This window comes from Mustela nivalis, assembly GCF_964662115.1.
Source record: "Mustela nivalis genome assembly, chromosome: 16".
Classification (NCBI taxonomy): Eukaryota; Metazoa; Chordata; class Mammalia; order Carnivora; family Mustelidae; genus Mustela; species Mustela nivalis.
Window position 1 is genome coordinate 7,243,787 of NC_139035.1, and position 22,448 is coordinate 7,266,234.

A 22,448-nucleotide genomic window follows, 5' to 3' on the forward strand; every position below is an offset into this window, starting at 1 on the left:
GTGTTAGCTGTAGTCATCAAGGTATACGTTAAATCTCTAGTATTTATCCTGTAATTCGAAATTTGTACCCTTGACCACCTTCCTCCAATTCCCCGTCTCCCCTACCTTTACACCCTACCCCCCAGTAACCACAAGTCTCATCTCTTTTTCTATGACTTTGTGTTCTTTGTTTTTGTTTTTAATTTTAGACTATACATACAGTATCATACAGTATCTGTCTTTCTCGGACTTATTTCACTTAGAGTAATGCCTTCAAGGTCCATCCATGTTGTCAAAAATGGTAGTATTTCTTCATTTTTCGGGCTGAATGACAGTCCATTGTATAGGTATACTACCACTTCTTTATCCATTTATCCACTGGGCACTTCAGTTGTTTCTATTTCTTGGTTACCATGAATACTGCTGCTAAGAACACAAAGGTACAGATACCTTTTTGAGTTAGTGTTTTAGTTTCCTTTGGATATAGTCCCATAAATAGAATTGCTGAATCACTGTAGTTCTATTTTTAATTTTTCGGGGATTCTCCATACTGTTTTCCATTGTGGTTGTGCCCATCTACATTCCTGCCAGCGGTGCACACAGGCTCCCTTTCCTCCACATCCTTGTCATCTCCCGTCTTTTTGATGACGGCTGTCCTAACATGCATGCTACGGTATCTCACAGCGGTTTGGGTTTGCATTTCCCTAATGACTAGCAATGTTGAGCATCTTTTCATGTACCTCTTGGCCTTCTGTATATCTTCTCTGGAGAAATGTCTGTTCAGGTGCTTTGTCCATTTTTTAATTGGGTTATTTGTTGTTAAGTCTTTAATCCATTTTGTGTTCATTTTTGTGATCGGTGTATGATCTGGGTCCAGTTTCATTCTTTTACATGTGGATATCCAGTTATCCCACACCATTTGTTGACGAGATTATGTTTTTCCCCGTTGAGTATTCTTGGCTCCCTGGTCGAATATTGGTTGGCTGCATATGCTTGGGTTTATTTCTGAGCTCTTGGTTCTATTCCATTGGTCTATTTGTCTGTTTTTATGCCAGTACCATATCTGATGACCGTAGCTTTATAGCATAGCTTGAAATCGGTAAGTGTAATACTTGCTTTTTTGTTCTTTCTCAAGATTTCTTTGGCTATTCAGGGTCTTTTGCAGTTCCACATAAATTTTATGAGCGTTTTTTCTACTTCTGTAAAAATGCCACTGGAATCTTGATTGGATTGCATTGAATCTATAGATGGCTTTGGTTGTATTAACGTTTAAACAATATCCATTTTTCTAATCTGTGAATGTGGGATACCTTTCCATTTTTTTGCATTGTCTTCGATTTCATCGTCTTATAGTATTCAGCATAGAAATGGTTCATCTCCTTAGTTAAGTTTATTCCTAATTATTTTGTTGTTTTGATGCTAGTATAAATGGAATCTATGTCTTTATTTCTTTTTCAGAAATTTCATTGTTAGTGTGTAGAAACACCACTGGTTTCTGTATTTAATTTCATATCCTGCAACTTTGCTTAATTCACTGATTAAACCCAACATTTTTTGGGTTAATCTTATGATTTTATATATAGAAAATCATGTCATCTGCAAATAGAGACAATTTTGCTTCTTCCTTTTCAATTCTAATACTTTTTATTTCCTTTTCTTGCCTGATTGCTCTGGCTAGGACTTCCAGTACTATGTTGAATAGGAGTGGTAAGAGCTGGAACCCTTGTCTTGTTTCTGATCTTAAAGGAAAAGCTTTCAACCCTTCATCATTGAGTAAGATGTTAGCTCTAGGCTTCGCAGACCTGTTTCTATTTCTAATACTGATTTGTGAACTCAGACATGTGCATGGATACCACAGTTTATAAAAACAAGTTAAATGGAGATAAAAATTTGTTTTCCATCAATATTATTAAAATGTTAGGGAGATTAAAATGTAATTTACATGAAAATCATAATTTTTTGAAATCTATTGTAAATCCTAGAATTTTGTCTTTATATTATTGTTGATAACTTCAACTTTTAAAAAATTTAATGATATGAATGAGTTAAAGAACATTTTATCTATATTTTTATCTCAGAAATATGTCAGATGTATAGCTTCTCAAATCTTTAAAATGTACAATATAAATTTCTATGTCTTTACAATATAAATGTTCCTGCTTCATAGTGTAGTTGTGAATATTAGATAGTACATAGAAAGTATGTAATTCAGCGCCTGTCCAACTGTCTATACTCATGAACTTAAGAAATTCCTTCTTTAAAAAAAAAATTAAGCACTTACTACTTCTAGGCAAAGTGAAATGAGATGGTGCTGTACAGTAATGATAAAAACTTAACAGAAGACGTAACAATGGTTGGTTTACCCAATGGGTAGCAGGCAACAAGGAAATTGGTTCTGCAACATGGAAAGAATAGATAACAAAGCAGTGGCAAAGTATTTGGTAAAACCCTAACCTGCATTAATGTGGAAGGAAGACCAAGCACTCTCCCCACTCCTGCCCCCCGCCCCCCAAAATACTCTGGCTACAGGGCAAGGGCTAGGGAACAAACTGTTAGTGGTGTATGTTGTTTGTTATTAGTGCTTTCTGGAAGTTATCAGAGGAGATGAATGAGCTCAGGATCAGGTGTGCTGGCTTGTAAGCAGACAGGAAAGAGAACAGAATACTGGAAATTTGGTATTTCAAAGGGTTGGAAAAACTGATTGTGCCAGGAGCCTAAGAGCAGAAAATTAGTCTGAAAAATACTTTTAAGTGACGGAGGCCCGTTAAGACTCAATCCTGCAGCAAAAATCTGGTAACTGGAATAATCATAATCGGTACAATCTTCCCACCCAAGTCTGATGGAGCTGAATGAAGCCACCACTAATGAGAGGGAGGGAGAAACGGAGGCGAAGGGGGCGAGGCGGCGGGAGGCAGAGGCAGAGGCATAGGGGCAAGGAAGCAGATTGGTCATGTGTCAGAATTACGTGCAACAAAACCTTTGGCTGTGGCTACCGGCACACACATTTAACTGGCCTTTCCCTGTCCCTGTTATATGGGGAGGAGGTAACTTCAGCCTGGGTTTTGGGTCTTATGCATAATCGTTTTCTTTTTAGTTTCTGTTTATCGAACTGTGAGGTCCAGAACTGCACGTCTCTGGGAGGTCCTGAACTTTGTGCTGTGCGGTACCAATGGGGGATGAGGGTTCTCCGTGTGGGTGCCCAGAATGGCAGACTGATGACCCACAGACCTGTTCCTTTGTCTTTGTGGGAACACGCCCCTCCCCTGCCATTAGGTGTGGCGGGGCGGTGACTTCTGAGCAGCAGAAGAAAGGCTAACGGGATCTTCACCCCCCCAGGTCCGCCCCGGACAGGATCTTCACCCCCCCCCAGGTCCGCCCCGGATGGGATCTTCACCCCCCCAGGTCCGCCCCGGATGGGATCTTCACCCCCCCAGGTCCGCCCCGGACGGGATCTTCACCCCCTCCAGGCCCACCCCAGGAACACGTCCCGGGCAGTCCTCCGTTCTCTCTCCGGGCCTGGGGATGCTGAGCCTTGGGACTACCTTGGAAGCTATGTGTCAGAGTAGATGGTGGCATCTCTGTCATCTTGGTCCCTAAAGACTGCATGGAGCACAGAGCCATCGCCCAGAAGGGTGCCTGGCACAGAGTAGGGTTTCAGGGTACATTTACCGAATGACTGCAGTGGGGGTTGGAAAAGGTGAGCCCTAGAGGACTAGCGGGCCTTAGCCAGTAAGGCACAGAGGAAGAGAGTGCTGTAGGCCGAGGGAACAGCGTATGCAAAGGCCTAGAGAGGAGGATGAGGGCGTCACATGTGAGAACCTAAGGAGAATCAAAGTTGAGCTAAGGCATTGCTACACTGAGCTGAAAACCCGGTCCCGCTCTTGCCTCCCTCAAAGTATGTGGATTAGCACCCAGCCTGAGGGACTGGAGCTCAGGTGGTGGTGGTGGGACACTGTGGAGGAGCACGTGTCGCTCCTCTGATGGTCACAGACTTAGAAACAGGAACGGCAGGTGACCGAGGCAGTTCAAGCAAAGCAGAGAAGACCCAGCAGGCAGTGTGTGAAGACAGGGCAGGGCCGGGAGGGCTCCAGCAAACATGGGTTCCAGGCTCTTTTTCTCCTGTGTTTGTCTTAAAAAAAAATACTTATCCTACTTTTGAAATATTTTCTCACTGTCAGAGACTGTAATCCCGGTTCTTAAATGGCAGTTTATGCAAATGCGTGTGCCTACAGCTTTCAGGGACGTGGGGAGGGAATCAGCCCTTTTTATGTAATAATACTGAAGTCAACATCATACTTACAACTTTCAAACTGCAGTTGGCTATTTCAGTGCAAATAGCTTTAAGAGATGAAATAAAGTTAAATGTAAGGGGGTCAGTTTCCTTCCAGAAGCTTATAAGGAGTCGAACTTTAACGCTTCGCAAAACTAATGCTTCTCTTATTTTCCCATCCAAGTCTGGCCAGTAAGTCCTGTAGGAATAATATCCATGTGGATAAAAATAAAGAAAATAAGTTAGTTTGGGGGAAGAAATTTACTAGACTGCAAAGAACATTTGTATTAACCCGATCATTACTTCGTTCTTCAATATAGACATAACCTGATTGGACGCCTTGAAAACACACAGATCTCCTGGGTTGGGCACCTACAGACGATACTCTCCTGGGTCCTCCCCCTGACTGAAATGAGTTCTCCCACCACCGGGGCCTCAGAGGGTGTGGGCAGACTGACCTCCACCACCTGCTGTCCTCACCGCTCCCCATCACTTCAGCTCACCTGTGCGCTGAGAGTCAACTTTCCAACAGAATTCTTTGAGCACCCCATTAGTCCCCAAAGGCTTCGAGAACTTCTTCTTTGGAAGTTGCCCCCCCCCCCGCCCCCCCAAGTGAGCTTCTGCTCTGATTACCCAAACTTCCCCACACTCCCATTTCCGGGCTGCCTTCCTCTTTCCTGACCAAGCCGCCAGCTACTCTGGCCCTGGACTTCTCCACCAGGCCAACGGGGTCTCCTGGAGGCTCAGCCTCTGCCCCGAATCCATAGCCTTTTGCCTTAAATAACTCCTGACTCCTCCTGAGGCCACAGCTTCTCCAGAACTTCTGCCATGTTATTTGCCACCACAATTTACCCATCTGGTTTAGGAGATGGGGTCGGCCCCCCCAACACCACACATTGTCACTTCCAGAACTGTTGATTTCTCATTTAAAAAGAAAAAACAACAAACATTTCCATCTTAAAGACAGGCCCCAAATCTCCCCCCCCCCCCCCCCCCCCGTAGACCTTCTGTTCACTGGTTCAAATCTTTCCCTCATTCCAGGCCAACTCAGTTTCGACTAATAAAGTATTATCAAAACGTTAGCCTGCTGGCTTTGTAATCAGCGCACCTCCAAATGTCTCCTCTTCGTATGGACTAGCCTGTGGTCCCCCAGTGTCCTGCACCCTGTGAAATCCCCACTGAGCGCTCTCCTGCCCCATCAGCTTCGGGTCCCCTTCCCAACCCAGCCCAACCTTAGTGATCACCTGAAGGACACATGCCCTGCCCCTTCCTTGAGCTCTTGGGTCAGAGCCACACCTCCCTTGGTCTGTTTCTACAGCCACAAAGCCAAGGACTGCTGAACAAGGTCAGCTCAGCCCCGTGAGGTAGGAGACATCACAAAGGCATCTAGGCCCTCACCGCCATCCATCACCTCGTCCTTGCCTTGGGCAAGTTCTTCCTCTAGGACCTTTCTGTAGCTACTCTAAGCTGTACCCCACTCGAGAAAAACTGGTTTCTCCCTCTATGCACAATGTAGAGCTTCTCTGTTTTGATCTTTCACAACTTTCTACCCCCCAGAGCCTCACACATCCTTCTCCCCTTTCCCCCAGCTCAGAGGATAAGGCAACCTGTTCAGGGTCAGACCTGGACCACCCTACCCCCTGGGCTATTCCCCTGACCCTCCGCAACTGTGTTTCATAGGCCGTTCCTTCCCAAAGAGAGTTTCAACCCCCCACCCCGCCACCCCACCACCCCTTCCTCTTAGTTTGAGACAAAATGTAAATCTCGCTCAGAAAACCCTCCCCTGATTGCATCTCTGTGTGGCTGGTGCACAGTTTCTTTTCCCTTTTGAACTAAGTAAACTTCCATCTGTCTATCATCTGTCTTGGAGTGTAGCTGACACGTTACGTTAGTCTCGGTGTACAATGCAGCGATTCAGCATCTCTATATAGTACGTTGTGCTCACCACAAGGGCAGCTGCCATTTGTCACCACACAGCACCGTGACACAATCACGAGTATGTTCCCTGTGCTGTGCCATCATCCTTGTGACACTCGTTCTGCAGCCGGAAGCCTGTACCTCCCTCTCCCTTTGCGCACCTTGCCTGTCCTCCTGCCCCTCCCCTCTGGCGACCATCAGTTTGCTCTCCGTCTGTGTGGGTCTGTCTCTACTTTTTTGTGAATGTAACTTCTCGACAGTGTAATCCAGAACCTCTGACTTGACTTGACCGCCCCCACCCACTCCTCAGCCTACTGCCCCCTGGCCTCCAGCTCACCATTCTTGTGCAAATCTCCAAGTCAGCGGTGATGTCCCAACAGCCAGATCTAATGGACATCATTCCATTCTTATTTTCCTGTTAGTTTCAGCCACATGTGTCTCTGTTGATGGTTCTTTTCTTCTTGAAAGGGACTCCCTGGCTTCTATGACCCTGTGGTTTGCTGGTCTGTCCCTTCCTGATCTCTCAGCGTTCCTGGATCTATCGTGCGGTCCATACACCCCTAAGACTCCATCACCATCCCATCCTCCCCTCGACAGGCCATCTCCGTGGCGGCTTCATCAACGCACTTGATCTCAACTGTCTCTAGAGTTGAAAAGCTCCAAATTCACATCACCAGGCTCACCTTCAGACTTCCTTCTGGTTATCTTTGTAAGATCTTTACCCATCTGGACCTTTATAAGGAGTTTAAAGTCACAAATCTGCTTATTTCCTTCTACTTTGTATAATGTTCATCATCTCATCACCCAAAGCAAAGACCTGGCAATCCTTGTGCCTGCTCGCCTCCTCCCCGTGTACTGCAGAGACGCTCCTGGCACGTGTAGCCTTTATTCTGTCCTCCACGGCCGTCATCATCGTCCCTGACCTGGGCCACTGTACCTGCTCCAAAATGGTTTCGCAGCCTCCAGTCTTGTCCCTGTCAAGTACATTTTCCATGACCACCGAAGTGATCTGTCTAAAAGCGTATCTCCCGTGATTAAAACATAGTGGAGGCTCCCCAAAGTCACAAGACTCCCTCACAGTCAGATCCTCCTGTCCTGGGTCCCTGCCCTCCCTCCAATTTGGTCTCTTACCGCCTGTGTCCAGCACCAAACCCGTTACAGATCCTGGCATGTGGTAGGGCTATTTTTCCCCACCTAAAACTTTGCCCAAGCTGTCCCTTCTACCTGGAAAACTCCTTCTTATCCTTTGTTTGATCAACTCCTGCATATTTTAAAATGTAATCAGGTAGCATTTCCTCCAGTAAGCTTCTGCTACCTCTGAACCTGCCACAGCTGCTCTCTCACCGAGGACCTATAATATGATATGGATATACTGTTGTACCATTCACTGCACTGTGCGGTTACACTAGGTTCTGTGTCCATTGGCCCTATGGGATGGAGTTCCTGGGACCACACACCACTCAGACTTTACTCACTCCTGCACAGTGCCCAATAAACATTTGTTGAATGCAAGTATAAGTGAAGAATATTAATAGCCCACAGACCAATCAGCCTCCTTTTTTTCTTAAGGAATAAATTTGATGCATAGCATTGTATAAATTTAAAAAGCTACACAGCATGTTCCTTTGGTACAGTCTTATACTGTAATGACTGCCCATGTACTGACAGTCACCAGATTACATAATCACAGTAAAATGCTCACAGCACATTAGCCTTGACCTATTTACTACTCATCACAAGTTTGCAGTCTTAATCACTGTCACTCTTGTCCCTTATCCCCCAGCCATTGGTAACCATCCTTGCACTGTGTTTTCTACAGGTAGAAGTTTTCTAGATTCCATACAGAGTGATATGGATTGCAACAATCTTTCCCCATTCTGTAGGCTGTCCTTTTATTTTGTTAATTGTTTCCTTTGCGGTGCAAAACCTTTTGAGTTTGATATAGTCCCATCTGTTATTTTTTTGTTATTGTTGTTTGGGCTTTGGTGTCATGCCAAAAAGAATTATTACCAAGACCATTATTGATGGGCTTTCCCCCTATATCTTCTTCTAGGAGTTTTATGGTATCAGTTCTTATCTTAAGTCTTTGATCTATCTTGAGTTAATTTTTGTGAGTCGTGTTGAGAGGGGTCCAACTTCACTCTTCTCTATGTTTTTCTCCAGTTTTCCCCAGCACCATTTGTTGAAGAGACTGTCTTTTCCCCATTGAGTGCTCCTGGTGCCTGTGTTGAATGTTAGTTGACTGTATAAGCCAGGGTTTCGTTCTGGGCTATTTTGTTCCATTGGTTGATGTCTTGTATTGTTTTTATTACTACGGCTTTGTTCTTTTTCTCAGGATTGTTTTGACTGTTTGGGGTCTTTTGTGGTTCTGCACAAAATTTAAGGTTATTTCTTCTATTTCTGTGAAGAATACTTTTGGTATTTTGAAGGGGACTGCATTGAATCTGTAGATCACTTTCAGTAGTATAGTCACTTTAACAATATTAATTCTTCTAGTCCACGGACAGAGATGCCTTTCCATTTATCTGTGTCTTCTTCAGTTTCTTTCAGCAAAGCTTTGTAGTTTTCACTGTACAGATCTTTCACTTCCTTTGTTAAATTTATTCCTAAGAATACTGTTTTTGATGTTACTGTGAATGTGATGGTTTTCCTGCTTTTTCAGAGGATTCATCATTGGTGTAAAGGAATACAACTGATGCTGTATCGTAACACTTTACTGAAATTGTTGATTAATTCCAAGTTTTTTTTTTTTTTCAAACTGATTTTCTAGGATTTTCTACATATAAGGTCACATCATCAGCAAGTAATAGTAATTTTACTTCTTTCTTCCCAATGTGTATTCCTTTTATTTCTTGCCTGATTGCTCTGGCTAGGGCTCCCAAGACTGTATTGGGTAAGACTGCTGACAGTAGGCATCCTTGCTTTTTTCCTGATCCTGGGGGAAATGGTTTAATTTCTCTCCAGTGAGTGTAATGTTAGCTGTTGGCTTGTCATATATGGCTTTTATCATGCTGAGTTATAGTCCTTCAGTACCCATGTTAGAGGGTTTTTTTGTTTTTGTTTTAAATTATCATGAAAGGGTGTTGTATTTTGTCAAATGGTTTTTCTTTGTCCATTGAGATGATCATGTCATATTTATCATTTTACCGATGCAGTGTATTTGCATTTGTTGACTTGCATATGTTGAAATACCCTCGTATCCCAGGGATAAAATCCCATTTGTTCATTGTGTGTGTATAATCCTTTTTAATGTGTTCCTGAATTCAGTCTGCTAATAATCTCTTGAGAATATTTGCCTCTATATCCAACAGGGATATTAGTCTATAGTTTTCTTTCTTGTGGTCTCCTTATCTGATTTTGGTAGCAAAGTAACGCTGGCCTCACAGAATGAGTTTGAAAGTGTTTCTCCTTCTTGGTATATTGAACAAATTTGGGGGAGGACTGGTGTTAATTCTGCTTTAAACGTTTGGAAGCCATCTGGTCCTGAGATTTCTTGTGTTGGGAGTTTTTTTTTTTTATTACTGATTCAATCTCCTTACTCACAACTGGTCTGTTCAGATTTTCTCCATCTTCCTGTGTTAGTGTTGATAGGTTGTGTTTCTAGAAATGTAGTCATTTCTTTTAGTTTACATAATTTCTTGACATATAATTGTTCAGAGTAGTCTCATAATTCTAGGTATTTCTGTAGTATCAGTTGTAATATCTCCTCTTTCATGTTTATTTCTTTGAGCTTTCTTTTTTCCTTAGTCTAGCTAAAGGCTTCAATTTTGTTTTTCTTTTCAGAGAACCAGTTCTTGGTTTGTTGATACTTTCTATTGATTTGATCTCTATTTCATTTATTTCTGCTCTGATACTTTCTTTTTTTAGTTCCTTGTGGTGTAAAGTGAGGTTATTTAAGATCTTTCTCATTTCCCAGTGTATGTATTTATAGTCATAAACTTTCTTCTTGGATCTGCTTTTATGCATCCCATAATATTCGATATGCTGTGTTTTCAAGACAATTTTTTATTTCCCTTTTGATTTCTTCTTTGATCCAACAGTTGTTTAAAAGTGCTTTTAGGGGCGCCTGGGTGACTCAGTGGTTTGGGCTGCTGCCTTCGGCTCGGGTCATGATCTCAGGGTCCTGGGATCGAGCCCCGCATCGGGCTCCCTGCTCTGCAGGAAGCCTGCTTCTCTCTCTCTCTCTCTCTCTCTCTGCCTGCCTCTCTGCCTACTTGTGATCTCTGTCTGTCAAATAAATAAATAAAATCTTTAAAAAAAAAAGTGCTTTTAGTTTCATGTATTTGTAGATCTTTTTACTGTCTTCTTGTTGATTCCTAGTTTCATAGGATTGTGGTCAGAGAAGATAGTTGGTATGATTTCAACTCTCTTAAATTTGCTGATTTGTGGCCTAGTATGTGATTTATCCTGGAGAATGTTCCATGTGCACTTGAGAAGAACGTGTATTCTGCTGCTTTTGGGTGTGATGTTCTGAGTACGCCTGCTAAGTCCATTTGTTCTAAAGCTAGGTTCAACTGCAACATTTTCTTGTTGACTTTCTGTCTGGTTGGTTTATCCATGGCTGATGTTGGGTATTAGAGTGCCCTACAATTACTGCATTATTGTCTATCTCTCCCTTATGATCCCTCATTAATTGCTTAATATGTTTTGAAGTCGCAGTGTTGGCAACAAGCACATATATTTACGATTGCTCTATCTTCTTGATATACTGGCCCTTTTATCATTACATAAGGACCTTCTTTGTCTCCTGGGACCCTTTCTGGCTTAAAGTCTATTTTGTCCAATATAAGTATGGTTACACTTGCCTTCATTTCTGTTTGCTTGGAGTGTCATCTTGCATTCCTGCACTCTGAGCCTGTACGTGTCTCTAGAGCTGAAGTGAGTCCCCTGTAGGCAGCATATTTGCTTTTTTGTCCCTTCAGCCACTCTGTGCCTTTTGATTGGTGAGTTCAATGCATTTTCACTGAGGGTGATTGCTAATAGGTAAGCATTTACTTACTACTGGCCATTTTATCTCCCGCCTTCTGGTTTTGTTTTTCCATGTTTCTTTTTCTTTCTGTTTCAGTCTGCTTTTGCCAGTTGGTGGTTTTCCAGGATGATTTGGTTGTTCTCCCTCCTTTTCATGTTTCATATTTCTGCCCTAGATTTTTGTCATGTAGTTACTATGGGGTTTACACAAGGCATCTCATAGAAAAAAACAGTTTTCTCTACTGACTGCACTTTTCTTTTCACCTATCATCCTTTTGCTTCTCTCCTCCTGTACTTTCGATGTTGTGATGTTACCTCTCCGTCAGCTGTGACTTCATCCCCAGTTTTAGTAGCGAGAGTTATTTTAATGCTCTTTTCCTTTAACATACAGTTAAGAGTATAATCTACTATTCCAAAAAGGAGTTACAATTACAATATTCTAATTCCAACTGCTTGTTTTAACATACAGTTAAGAGTATAATCTACTATTCCAAAAAGGAGTTACAATTACAATATTCTAATTCCAACTGCTTGTTTATCACCTTAATCGGAACTTAGTGTGCTTTCATTTTGTTGTTGTTGTTTCAATGTGAAGAGCTCCCTTCAACACCTCTTGTAAGGCAGGTCTCTGAGTGGTGAACGCCTTGAGCTTTTGTTTTCTGGGAAAGCCTTTGTTTCTCCTTCACATCCAAAGGTAACTTTGCCAGAGGGGGTTCTTGGCTGCCAGCCTACATTTTTATTGTTCCTTCACACTTTTACTGATTTCCCTCTGAAAGATGTATTGCATATGACTGAGGAAATAAATAATGAACCACCGCACACTGAGAACCAAATAAATAAGTGAATTGCTTAATAGGGCGTCTGGTTTTTTTTAACTGCAAGATCTACTTAGCCACACATCATTGTTCTGCTTTCTTCCTACTTCTTTGAAAAGTAGAAGTTACTTCTAACATTGCTAAGTGACGGTGTATATTTTTTTTTACACGTTGCCAACTATTTCTACTTTGGGATCGTGTGTTTCCTTTCATTTGGATGTTTAGCAGGGCGTACACTAAAAGTTAAGTCTGTAGCATATTTGATAGTATCTAGTTGTTTATTCAAGTTGGAATCACTCCTGAAAGATTTCTCTAGGACAATGTAAAGACAAGGAGTCAGGCTGACTTAAATATTTTTTCTTTCTTTCTTTCTTTTTTTTTTTTTTTTTTACTGTAATGAAAAGGAAGTTTAATATACAGAAACAAAACAAAATTTTCTCATACACTGGCTAGTGGTAATATTATTCAAAAGTTGTCTGAATTTCAAACCTGAAAGACCCAGCTAGCTTAATTTTTTTTATACTATCAAAAAAGAATGTTTTGCCACAAATGAATAATGAACAGAGACATGTCATTGGCATGTTTATAATTATGAAATATCTAAAGCCCATTTACACTTGATAAGAAAATAGTTAAAGGTAATTATTTTAAAGAAAGGCAAAAGCTCATCTGGTTACAGTTGAGATCTTAATGGTCCTACTTTCAGATTTTTGAGTGGGGGCATTAAATACTTCAAGCAGTTTGTTGTTTTCCTTTGGTGAGACTATGAAAGGAAGAAGTGTAGCTCTATGTGGCTACATTGTTCTACTGCAGCAGAATAATGAAGTCATGTCACCACTCCCAGAAGTAAAATGTACCAAAACAAAAAACAAACCAAATAGACATTCTCAGCTGACACAAACTTCAGTGTCTTTTCCCAGGAGTTTTCCAAATTTTTTTTTTTCATTCTTACATATTTAATTATAGCCTAGATGTTTGAACTATCTCTTATGTCTCTGATGACTTTTCATCCGAATCCTTGACAACAGGGGCAGGTCTTACATTAAGGATGAGAAAAGAACTCTTCTTTTACTAACAGCTGAAACGGAAGATTAATAACCCAAACGCAAAACTTCATGTGAGTTTTCCGTTCTTTATCATTCTTTTAGTTTTCTCTAACTTTTGCTTTTCCAAGATGTTTTAGGTTCTCCATGCTAACTCCCTGACCCCGCCCCAACCACAAAGGAGCTTAATTTTGTTCCTGGGACTTCATGGGATGAAGGTTTTGTCAATCCCAAGAAATCAGCCTCCATACTAACGTGTCCATAAACTTGACCTTATTCTCCTTCCACAATAATGGAAACATCAGGCAAAACCTATCTAATAGGTTTCAAAATCGTCCCCAGGGGAAGTTGACATCTAAAATGGTATCTGAAACCACACACACAATAAACAAGAGGAAAATGAAAAGGAGAGCCAGAAACCGTGCACTAGTAAATGGGTAAAAACCTATGAATATTCAAGTATGTACCGCATTTTAAAGTAAAAGTGTTTTCATAGTGTCTCCAGCAGTTCTGGGAGAAACATGCTTTCGCAATCCTACAGCCATTTGCATAAGGAAGCATATTATGCCTATCTGGCGTTGGCAACTTAAAAAACATTCAAGCAATAGAGAGCACGCATAATCATTTTACCACAGCAAATGGTTATTCTGAAATTGTAATTTTCCAAATTAAAAAGTCTCAGGTGGTACTCCCAGAAATGTGCCCTTTGAAAACTTTTCCTGGACGCAATGTGTTCTTTAGAGCGCAAGCACCCACATCTTTGCACTTCCAGCAAGAAAGCAAAAGCAGGGAACATTTGGGGCAGAGCCACGCCTGCATCCATGTAAATATTCAGGGACTTACACACCGCCCCAAACAGTGATGAATTACTGCAAAAAAATCCCTTTATTTTTAAAATGCTTTCTTCTTCATCGAGAGGAATGGACTGAGAACATCCGTGTTCTGAGTCTCCTCCTTCTTGAAGCGGAAAGCATAGGAAAGTTGAGCATTTAATGAGGACTGGCGGGGACACGTCGAGATGACGTCTCCTCCACGGAAGGTCTTGCCAGGCCTCCTCAGTGTCAGCATGTCCTTCAAGGACACCTGCGAACTCATCTTCAAGACGTAGTATTTTTCTGAATCGTTTGGATTATTCCATTTATTTTTATTTTTCAAATAACGCTCAGGATGACAACACCCCCGTCTTCACTTGCAAGTCGTTCCCGTGCCTGTGAGGTAGAGCACGGAGGAACTCTGGCAGGAGACGACCCCTGAGTCCTGCGGATGGACTGAGGGACGAGACGGGGCCCGGGGAAGATCCGAATGCAGACCGAGGAGGGCTGATGGGCAGCGACCCAAGGTGAACAGAGAGCATCTCCGGGTGCAGGCTGGCTCCCCGTGGTCCCCCATGTGTGCCTGGCCCTGGAGAATGGGCTCGGGACGAGGCTGTGCCCTCACTGACCTTTTGGTGCTGGTGCTGGAGATGGGCAGGTAGTCTGTGACTGCGATGTAGACATACTGCTTGGCGTCGTCGATCACGCTGTAGATGGCATCGATGTCAAAGCTTCTGTTCTTGGGGCAGAAGAGCTTGGGAGAATTCTGCAAAAACACACAAAACCCCCGACGTTTAGATTGCTTTTTGTTAGCTGGGGCTTTCTCTCTTTTGTTGCTGTTTTTTACGTATTCTAATGGAGCTTGGCTTTTGGGTCAAGTTTTGCAAACCAACTTCGCAGTTCTGGATGAGACTGGACAAATACGTATGCGATCCTAGCACAGATGTTCAGATCTGGGTGTCCCAGGACGGGTCTCGAGGCTGTCCTTTGCGTCTGCTTTGGGAGGGGATTCTAGTGTTCGATATCGACACCCGATTTGGGGAGCACTCTAGCTCTACACTTAGGGGGCTCTGGCGGACACCTTGTCAGGCAGAGCTGCAAATTTTCTCAGGCGTTACCGTGTAGTACATATTCTATACAGACGGCACGTGGAGAGGCATGCGTAATCCAAGGGGTGTTTTGTACCAGAAGTCTGAATACATGGTTTCTGGAACTCCCTGCTGTGGGGGCATTGGGTCTCTCATCCAAGGTTCAGGGGCTCCCCACACCACGCTGCTGGGAATCCTCAACCCTGCTTAGGGAAGACGAAGTGGGTGTTCTAGATCCTGACGCGGAGGATTGCGGAGCGTGGGGGAGAGGGGCAGGAAAGGAGCCTGGTCAGGGTACCCCCCAACCCCCACCCCGGAGTCCCTGCTCAGAAAGTCACCTTGGCAGCTGACTATCAAATGGTTTTTGATTATTTAAATGATTTTTACTTTGGAATGAGGGCGAGCTTCTAAGTCTTTGAAAAAGACTAATGCCGAAACAACAACAAACCCTCATGAACACAAAATAGAAACAAACCATACCACACAAAAGCAATAAAAAACAAACAAAACCCAGAGCTGTCTCTCTCCCCTTCACCCAGCACACACATGCGGGTACTCCGGCTGTCTGCGGGACCGACGTTCCTGCTGCTACAGCGTCTCCTGTGTCTCCCTGTCCCTCCCGCCATTTCTCCCTAGTGCTCTTTGCTGGGACTTTAACACATCATTTCCTTGTCACCATGATGTAAACACACACACACACACACACACACGTCAAGCTCAGCATTCCTGGTGTCTGGGAATCCTGCCTGAACTCACTGGAGGGGTCTATCTCTGGCCCTCTGGGCCCTGGCCTCCCGTTTCTCTGCCTCCCTCCTGGGCCAGCCACCATGCCCTCCGTGCCCCAGAGGGAAGGAACGGCCCAGCCCCGATCTGTGCGCTCTGCGTGTTTGCTCCCGTCGGCATTTCTGGCCCCTCAGAGCCCTCGACTTTCTCTACGTTCCAGCTCAAGGACGAGCCCCTCTGTGGAACCCAGAGGCTCCTTCTCCTTTCTCTGGCCTCTCATAATATGATTTATCTGTGATATTAGTTAGCCTATGGCCCCTGCCTCATCTGCCTGCTGAGACAGTCCCTGGCTGGATTTTAGGGATTCTAGGCACTCATTTTTCTGTCTCTATCAATACAGTCAATATGGAAACGACTTAATTCCCTCAGCCTGTTGGGTCTGCTTAAGTGTTAGCACCAGGGGGCCTGGGTGGCTCAGTCAGTTAGGTGGCTGCCTTTGGCTCGGGTCATGATCCCAGAGTCCTGGGACCGAGTCCCACATGGGGCTCCCTGCTTGGCAGGGAGTCTGCTTCTCCCTCTGCCTCTGCTGCTCCTCCTGCTTGTACTCTCTCTGTGTGTCAAATAAGTAAATTAAATCTTTAAAAAAAATGTCAGCCCCAGACCAGGGCCTGAGCTAGCCCTGACGTGCAGCTGGAGGCCCCGGTTTTTGTTTCAGAAGTCTCCCGGATTTCCTTGTGTTTCCAAATCTAGTTTTGGTTTCAGGGAGGAGCAAATGGAGGCGCAGTGTCCTTGGTCTCCTCACATCTGGTCCTGTGCGGTGCCATCCGGTGCTCCTGGCCCGGCTCCCGCATTTACAGCCTGCGGCGTCCGGGCGGGGTCCCTTCCACCTGCTGAGCCCTGTGGCTGAAGTGTGTGTGTGGGGGGTCATCACGGACACACCCGTCTTGCTGTCTGGGCTCCGGTCCTCTCTTCTGTGCTTGCTGGACTTTGTTCAGCCAATAGCACTCAGCGTCTGCCACATCCTAGCTCTAGTCTGGCTGCTTGGTGTACATCGGTGGCCCAAAATAAGTTGCTGGGTTGGTGGTGTTTATTCTAGCCCGTGACATGGGGTCGTCTTCATGAGGCTGGGTGCTTCTGCACTGGCCTGTGCCCCGCGGGGCTGCGTATCTCCAGCACCTGGTTATCTCCAGGCCACTCCTAGCCCCTGCTCTATAGCAGTATCTGTGGGCTGAACGTGAGAGGGCTTCCTGCGTTAACCAGCGCCGCAGGTCGGAGGGACTCCTGGACCGGACCTCACTCCCAGTGGAGCTGCTTTACGTTGGGTATTTCCATCCACTCGGGAACAGCCCTGGATGTGCACTTGCCCGCTGCGTTCCTTCCACCAAACCCGATGCCTGGAGTATGACAGGTGTCGTGTGTATTAGGGAAATGCGTGACTATTTGTATCAGTTCCCCCAGCCCTGGGGGCGTGGCGGAGCCTGATGGGTATATTCCAGAGTCCACTACCTTTGAAAATAGTGTCTGGATATACTAGTGGCTTTGAAATATTTGCTTAAGACGTAAGTGAATGAACAACCACCTAAAGAATGACTGATCTACTGGTCCGACAGAGGTAGTTAACTAGTTCCAATAATTTAATTAGACAGAAGGCTGTTAAGTCTCCCTCTTATTGGTCCTGAATTAATTTTCTTTTTTTAAGAAGATTTTATTTACTTATTTGACAGCGAGAGAGCACAGGCAGGGGCAGTGGCAGGCAGAGGGAGAAGCAGGCTTCCCGCTGAGCAGGTAGCCGGATGTGGGGCTCGATCCCAGAACCCTGGGATCATGACCTGAGCAGAAGACAGACGCTTACCTCAGCGAGCCACCCAGGCAGCCCCTGAATTAATTTTGTGAGCCTTGCACTGTGTACTCCTTTATTATGGGAAGGAGCAGGAAAACATTCTTTGTTTTGGCTCTGTGATGACCTTTTACCACTCCAGTTCTCTTCTGCACCTGCATCTAGGCAATATGTTTCTCTCAGATCAACTAGTGCCTTAAACATTCACATAACTTGCTTTGTATAGTCTTTAAATACTTGCCTTAGCAGGTTTCTGATTTATTTCACAACTGTTTCCTGGTTTGTAAAGAATCCACACTCCATCCCAAGAATATATATGTTAAAATATATTAAACACAAAAAGCTGGCCCCACGGAAGGGAGAAAATATTTGCAAACTGTATATGTGGAATGTATAGGAACACTCACCACTCAATAATAATAATCCAAGTAAAGTGGGCAAAGGATCGGAAAGACATGTCTCAGAAAAGATGAACAAAGGGCCAACGAACACATTAAAATATACAAGTAAAAACCACAGGGACATACCATTTCACACCCACACACCCGCCAGGAGGGGTGAAATAAAATCAAAAATAACAGGCATTGGGAAAGATGTGGAGACACGGGAGCTGTCATTTGTTGCTGGTGGAATCGTCAATTGAGGCAGCCAGTTTGGAGAACGGTTTGTCAGTCTGAGTGTGCAGCACAGCTATCACACTACCCACGGTACTTCTCCTGAGTCTACATCCCCAAAACACTGGAAATGGGTGTTCAAATAAAACCCTGCGCCTAAAGCTTCACACCAGCACTCTTCACAGGAGCCAGAAGATAGGAACTCCTAAATGTTCATCAACCGATGGACGAATAAACCAAATTTGATACCTGGAATATTATTTGACCATAAAAAAGGAGGGATGTACGGATTCATGTTGTAACATTAATAGACTTTGAGTGAAAGGAGTCAATTACAAAAGACGACACACTCTTGGGTGCCAGGGTGGCTCAGTCAGTGAAGCGTCGACTCTTGATTCTGGCTGGGGTCATGATCTCAGGGTCACGAGACTGAGCCCCATGTTGGGCTCTGGGCTTAGTGGGGAGTCGGCTAGAGTCTGTCTCCCTTTTTCTCTGCTCCCTCCTGTGCTCTCTCTCAAACAAATAAATCTTTAAAAAAAAAAAAAAAAGACTACAGACTGTCTTATTCCACTAATATGAAATGCTAGAGAGAGGAGAACCCTAAGAGACAGTAGAGGAGTGGTTGCCAGGGCCTGGGGGAAGGGGACTAGGGAGAGTGACCCCAGTGGGTGTGGTCTTTGTGCTGATGACAGTGTTCGAAATGAGACAGTGGAGATGTAAGCACAGCTCTGGCCACACTGAAACCCACTGAATCATATACTTGGAAAGGGTGAATTTCATGGAATGTAAAGCATCTCTCCACAAAGATAATCAAATGTAATTAACAACGAAGTAAGGGAATAGAGCAGGGTATTTTTCACAGCACCACGTTCTGCTTAATGTCTGCACTCACTCACTAAATGCATCTCAGTCCACTGGACTGGATGGGTGAATGAAACCGTAATGAGAAATGACATCTGTCTAGCACCCAGATCAGTAATGATGGACTTTGAGGGGCACCTAGGTGGTTCCATCTGCTATAGGCTCACAGTCTTGGGATCAAGTCCCACGGTGGGCTCCCTGCTCATGAAAAGAACAGACCTTGAACCAACTAGTCTTGATCTTGGAAAGCAAATTTATAATCTCAAGCGTTCCAAAGAGAAATCTACAAGATAAGACCAAAACACAGTCAACTATGGTTCCTGTTTCTGACTTCAATGGGGAAAAGTAAATAAATCGAAATCATGTGGCTCCAAGTGGTTAGAGATCACAGAGTGAAATCTCGCCAGGCCTCTCCTTGTGTTCCATGAGAAAACTAGAAATAATCCACATTTATATCATAACTTAAAATTTATATATAACATGCTAAGTTATTAATCATCCCAAATCTAATTTGGGGAATAGTAATTCTTAAGGTCTTCAATGATATTTGTGTGTGCATGTGTTAACTTAGTCTTGGAATTGTGAGATTATAAAAATATACTATTTTAGGGGCACCTGGGTGGCTCAGTGGGTTAAAACCTCTGCCTTCAGCTCAGGTCATGATCCCAGGGTCCCGGGATCGACCCCTGGGATCAGGCTCTCTGCTCAGCAGGGAGCCCTGCTTTCCCCCACCCCTCTCTGCCTACTTGTGATCTCTGTCTGTCAAATAAATATTTTTAAAAAATATACTATTTTAAGATATTTTATAACAAATACTTTGAATTTCAATAAATTTGCTTGACATTTGTTTGGCATGTATTACCCAGAAAATTATATGCATCCTAGAACTTTTTTATTTAAAATTACTACTAATAAAACTAATCCCACATTTATTGTTGCTTTTAGGGAGCTGTAAGTAATGTGCTGGGAATAGCAATGATGAAGATGGCCCTGTATATGGCCTTTGGAGCCTTTTAAATAGTGGGAGCAATGATCAATAAACAAACAGTTATGAGAATGTGATAAATGCTACATTAGGGGTGAGATCAAAGAGCTTTGGGCAAATGTTACCAATTCTAGTGGTGGGGAGGTCTGACATTATTTTTTACCTGAAGGATTTTATGTCTCTGCAAAAACTGTGTTCAATTAATATCTATCAAACTGGAATTCAAAGATAGGCTTGATATTAATAGGAAATAGAAGATAAAGTAATAATATGAAAAATAAAAACAGAAAGCAGAGACATTATACAGTTTAAAAGGCTATTCCTGAAGGCATGTTTCAAAACTCTATTTATTTGGGGGCAAATCATTTAATAAAAAGCAACTGGCAGATCTGCCCTAGAATACAGCAAAGGCCTTCGTTTTAGTAGATTTTATTAAGGGTCTGGCCTTCTCTCTGGGGCAGGTATGGTAACTTTGGGATCAACAAGGGGGGGACTCCCCCAGCTTTTTAAGAGTCAGAATATAAATGTACACAAAACTCACATCCACCTAGCTCTAAGATTCAAACCATAAATTCAAAATCCAGCAATTGTCTGAAATCTGCTGAGAATTCATCTATTCCTTGCTGCTTCCCATCTGCTCTACTGGCTAAGCAAGTGTCCCTTGGGGTGTCGTGTCACCCTGTCACCTTCTGGATTCAGGGTTCCTTGGCCAATTTCCTATTGCTAGTCGTCTACAAATTCAGAATCAGAGCTGGCCTTCCCGTCTTACAGGGTTGTCTTGAGAGGAAATGAAACCGAATACATGAAATAATTATGCTCGTAAAACGCCTTATGCAATATGCTACTGGCGACTGCATTGTGGTCTGCTGCATATTTTAAAGAAAAGGTTTTTTTTTAGCTTGGTTTGATGAAAATCTTGCAGTCTGTGTTCTGCTATTTGTATTTATATGAATTTGTTAAGACAGAAAAACACCCTCTTTTGTCTCAATTGCTACCTGGCTAAATTTTCAGACTGTGCTTTGGGTTTGAAACGCAAAAAGGATGATGAGCATGTTGAATTAGGAGCATGGTTTTAAGCAGTTTATCTGAGCACTAGGATGAGCTGTGGAGCCTGCTTCAAAACAAAATTCTAAGATCTTACCCCAGACCAGTGCTTCGATCCTGGGTAGGAGAAGGGGGGGGCTCTACATTTGCATTTTAAACAGACTCCCCAGCCAGTCCTTTTTTTTTTTTAAGGTTTTTCTGTGACAGAGACTCCGTGAGAGAGGGAACACAAGCAGGGAAGTTGAGGGGAGAAGCAGGTTCCCCACTGAGCAGGGAGCCCGATGCCTGGCTAGATCCCAGGACCCTGAGATCATGACCTGAGATGGAGGCAGACATCTAAATGAGCCCCCCAGGTGCCCCTGCCCCAGCCAGTTCTTCAATAAAGATTGGGGAGCAGCGCTGTAGGCACAGAGTCCCACTGCCCATTCCCAGTGACACTGTGGGGCAGCTGCGGTGGGGGGGGGTAGAGGTGGGGGATGGGTGGTGGTTTTCAGTGTAGTCAGGGGCCAGAGGCTGTGCCCTGCCCTGCCCTCAGCTTCAGTGACATACACACAGCTCTCCTTTTATCTGTGTTACACACTGGGGTTCCCTCAGACTCCTTTCATCAAAGGAGGACTCTGTGGCCAGAGTGGAGGAGCACGGTGACCTTGGGAGCTAGGAACGACCATTAACCTTCATCACTGTTCCCCTCATTGGGGACGGCCGAGCCTAAGAGCGCATACCTTACCTCTTTGAGGGATGGGACAGAACGTGGGGAATTCGGGATGGCCCGGATCATACTCGAACGCTCCAGCTTGGGAGGAAGGAGGAGCGGGAGGGCAAGGACTCACCGACACAAAGGCTTGAGATTTGGTTTCGTTCAACTGAAGCTGCAACTTCTTCTCGTTGTCGTAGACACCATAGAGCCTCTTGGACCAGGTCTGAGGCACTCTGTTCTTGAACTTTAATGAGCTATACAGAGCGAATATCCTCTGTAAGTCCAGGACCAGGCAGCTGCAGTTGTAGAAGATGACCCCGAGCTCTTTCATCTGTGGGATTAAAACAGAGAGCATCGATGCCGCGTACAACGGATGGTGTCCGTTTCAGAGGAAAAAGATGGGCAAGAATGTGGTCCTGGGAACTTCGTCTCCTGCGGCTGTTACACAGAAGTGTGTGGATACCGTCACAGTCTGGGATATAGAAGTGATGCCGTATAAAAGTGCTTCAATATTTAAGGAGAACTGTGGCCTGCCATTTTGTATTGGGGATCTTACAATTTTTTCCATATTCACTTCCATTTTTATTTATTTCAGAGAGAGAGAGAGAGAGAGAGAGAGAGAGTGTGTAAGCATGAGCAAGGAGAGGGGCAGAGGGAGAAAGCAGACTCCCCGCTGAGCAGGGAACCTGATCCGGGGCTCAATCCCAGGACCCTGGGATGGTGAGCTGAGCCGAAGGCAAATGCATAACTGACTGGGCCACCCACGTGCCCCTGCCTCCATTTTCCATACCAGAT

General features: G+C 44.1%; 1 protein-coding gene across 1 annotated transcript in view; it reads right to left on the minus strand.

Moving 5' to 3' along the window:
* PLD5 (phospholipase D family member 5) overlaps window positions 1-22,448 on the minus strand; it is a 328,471-nt gene that overhangs the window by 16,923 nt on the left and 289,100 nt on the right. The window contains exons 8-10 of the mRNA XM_082702199.1: window positions 21,787-21,984; window positions 14,434-14,570; window positions 4,280-4,448 (exon numbers count right to left, since the gene is read on the minus strand). Of these exons, the coding sequence (XP_082558325.1) occupies window positions 4,280-4,448; window positions 14,434-14,570; window positions 21,787-21,984 (504 nt within the window). The remainder of the gene's footprint in view (window positions 1-4,279; window positions 4,449-14,433; window positions 14,571-21,786; window positions 21,985-22,448) is intronic.